This window comes from Lolium perenne, chromosome 4 (assembly GCF_019359855.2).
Source record: "Lolium perenne isolate Kyuss_39 chromosome 4, Kyuss_2.0, whole genome shotgun sequence".
In the NCBI taxonomy this organism is placed as follows: domain Eukaryota; kingdom Viridiplantae; phylum Streptophyta; class Magnoliopsida; order Poales; family Poaceae; genus Lolium; species Lolium perenne.
Window position 1 is genome coordinate 165,144,296 of NC_067247.2, and position 3,365 is coordinate 165,147,660.

Consider the following 3,365-nt stretch of genomic DNA (forward strand, 5'->3'; position numbering starts at 1 on the left):
AAAGGAAAACAACTACATATGTACAAATGCTGCGTCGATTAAACAGGACGAGAGGGAGTATTATAAGATCATATGTTTAAAATTTTGTAATATTTGCATTTATTATTATTTTTGCATTTTAAAATCCTGCAAACTATTAGGATCATTACTGATGGGCATCAATATATACCAACAGATCCCGCATCAAATAAATGAATGAAATGACACAGAGATTAAGCAAAAAAAAAAGGACACGGAGCCCAATGGCTACATGTGCTAGTGCTGGTAGTACCATAAATTACCATCCTCCTAACACAAGACCTCTTGTGCTTACGTTCTTGTTCCTCTCCCGTCGGCGTCTTCCCCTTTACTCCTCCTCCGCCACCGCATCATCTCCGACTCCACCACCGCCTCTCCCGCGCAGGCTGCGCTCGCCATGCGCGCCTCGGCTCCGGCGGCGGCTTCCCTTTGGCGTTTGTAGATGGGCTCCTCCTCCCTCCTCCTCTTCCCCTCGTCCTCCTCCGCCGCCCCCAACCACTCCTCTTATTCCCATGCTTCCCACTCCTCCTTGCTCCCACCGCTCCCCTCCCCCTCCCCGTCCCCCTCTGACCTCTTCCTCTACCTCCACCACCTAGACCACCACGAGGCCGCCGCCGACGCCATGGTGCGCAAACGCCCGGCTCCCGACGTCGACCTGCCACCGCCGCGGCGCCACGTCACGGGGGACCTCTCCGACGTCACCGCAGCTACTGGTGCTGCACCGCCTCCGCCGCCACCCGTGCTGCTTTCTTCCGCGGTACCTGGGACCGCGCAGCTGCCCGCGCTGCCGATGCAGCTCCCCGCGTTCGGCGGCCACCACCTGCAGGCGCCGGTGACCATCGAGGTGCCACCACCAGTACCGCAGGTGGGACCGGGCCCGCCGGACGGTAACGCCAACAATAACAGCACGGCGTGGGTGGACGGCATCATCCGGGACATCATCGGGAGCAGCGGCGCCTCGGTCTCCGTCGCGCAGCTCATCCACAACGTGCGGGAGATCATCCACCCCTGCAACCCCGGCCTCGCCTCTCTCCTCGAGCTCCGCCTCCGCTCCCTCCTCGCATCCGATCTTGCCCACCCCACTCCACCGCCTCCTCCCCATCACCCGCTCGCGCTCGTCCCCGGCGGCAACACGGCACTCCCCGCCCCGTCTGCGCCGGTGCTCCTCCCGCCGCCACCTCCGGAGAAGCGTCGCCGCGAGGAGGAGCCCCAGAACCCGCCGCCGCAGTCGCCAAAGCCGCCTCCTTCCGCGGAGGAGACCGCCGCGGCCACAGCCGCGGCGGCGGCGGCGGCATCCGCCGCCCTCAAGGAGCGGAAGGAGGAGCAGCGGCGGAGGCAGCGCGACGAGGAGGGTCTCCACCTGCTGACGCTCCTCCTGCAGTGCGCCGAGTCGGTGAACTCGGACGACCTCGACGAGGCCCAGCGCGCGCTGCTGGAGATCGCCGAGCTGGCCACCCCGTTCGGCACCTCCACGCAGCGCGTCGCCGCCTACTTCGCCGAGGCCATGTCGGCGCGCCTCGTCAGCTCCTGCCTCGGCCTCTACGCGCCGCTCCCCAACGCCGCCTCCCCTGCGGCCTCCCGCCTCGTCAGCTCGCGCATCGCCGCCGCGTTCCAGGTCTTCAACGGCATCAGCCCCTTCGTCAAGTTCTCACATTTCACGGCGAACCAGGCCATCCAGGAGGCGTTCGAGCGGGAGGACCGCGTGCACATCGTCGACCTCGACATCATGCAGGGTCTGCAGTGGCCGGGCCTCTTCCACATCCTCGCCTCCCGCCCCGGCGGCCCGCCCAGGGTCAGGCTCACAGGCCTCGGCGCGTCCATGGAGGCGCTCCAGGCCACCGGGAAGCGCCTGTCGGACTTTGCCGAGACGCTTGGCCTGCCCTTCGAGTTCTTCCCCGTGGCGGAGAAGGCTGGCAACCTTGACCCGGAGAAGCTAGGCGTCGACACGGGGCGGCGAGAGGCCGTCGCCGTCCATTGGCTCCACCACTCCCTCTACGACGTCACTGGAAACGACTCCAACACGCTCCACCTCATCCAAAGGTACTCTACTCATTCCATTGTCAAATGAATCTTAAAACTTCAGAAATGTCAAGTCATCTTGGCATCAAGCATCAACCACCCATAGTAGGAGTACACTGGTGACAGTCAAAGCACACTATTGATTGATCTAACGACTAACTAGCAGGAACTTATGGTGTTTACTTAGGAGCTTGAAAAGTTCGTCATTATGATCAACTTTTTATGCTCTTCCAGGATCTGGGGTGATCCGAGAAGAAAATATATAAACTACTCTACTGCAACTATATCTGTTCCATTTGATCCGAGAAGAAAGATACTAGAACTAGCAAAAAGTTTATTTCATCATGACCAACTTTTCATCCTAAAAAGCCTTTCAACTTTCTTGTTCCAAGTGCCACAAAATATTGATTATTAAACTGAAATGACTATCATCTAGTCTAGTACCATTGCTAATCAGTTGAAAAGGCTAAAGCTCTAAAGTTGATCCGTCCCAAGGTACTTGCATTGTATGGGGAGCCAAGAAACCAACCAAAATGTCATTTGCTTTGCAATGTTAATAAAATGTTTGAATCTGTCCTAGTTCATCAGAATCACCTTAACTTGATGTACTGATCTTACAATGTGGACCATGGATTATAGGTTGGCGCCGAAGGTGGTGACAATGGTAGAGCAGGACCTCAGCCACTCTGGTTCCTTCCTGGCCCGTTTTGTGGAGGCCATCCACTACTACTCGGCGCTCTTCGACTCGCTTGATGCGAGCTATGGCGAGGACAGCTCAGAGCGGCACGTTGTGGAGCAGCAGCTGCTAGCGCGGGAGATCCGCAATGTGCTTGCCGTAGGTGGCCCGGCACGCACCGGGGACTTCAAGTTCGGGAGTTGGCGCGAGTTTCTCGCGCAGTCAGGGTTCCGTGCGGCCTCGCTTGCGGGCAGTGCAGCGGCGCAGGCTTCCCTGCTGCTCGGCATGTTCCCCTCCGATGGGTACACGCTCGTCGAAGAAAATGGCACTCTAAAGCTTGGGTGGAAGGATCTTTGCTTGCTCACTGCATCTGCTTGGCGGCCAATTCAGACTTTGGGTCGTTAGAATTGAGGGCAGGCTTATAGAGCTCAAGTGTTAGTAGATCTTACTTAGATGCAACTCCCTTCTTCTTTTGCTGCTTTAGCTGCTCAATTTGATCAGTTATGAGAAAAGGAAAAGTTCTGATCACTAATTGCTAGATCTCTCCACAGACCACAGTGATAGTTACTGATGTTCAGCTTATTAGTAGCTTCTGTGTTCACTCCATGCTCAGCTTTACCATTCTGGTCAATCAAATTTACCCTTTTCATCT

General features: G+C 57.2%; 1 protein-coding gene across 1 annotated transcript; it reads left to right on the top strand.

The window, feature by feature from the left end:
- Window positions 1-313: 313 nt before the first annotated feature.
- Window positions 314-3,365, top strand: LOC127294431 (protein SCARECROW 2). The gene is made up of 2 exons (XM_051324241.2): window positions 314-2,058; window positions 2,677-3,365. The coding sequence occupies exons 1-2, from the start codon at window positions 461-463 to the stop codon at window positions 3,116-3,118; spliced, it is 2,040 nt and encodes a 679-aa protein (XP_051180201.1). The 5' UTR covers window positions 314-460; the 3' UTR covers window positions 3,119-3,365.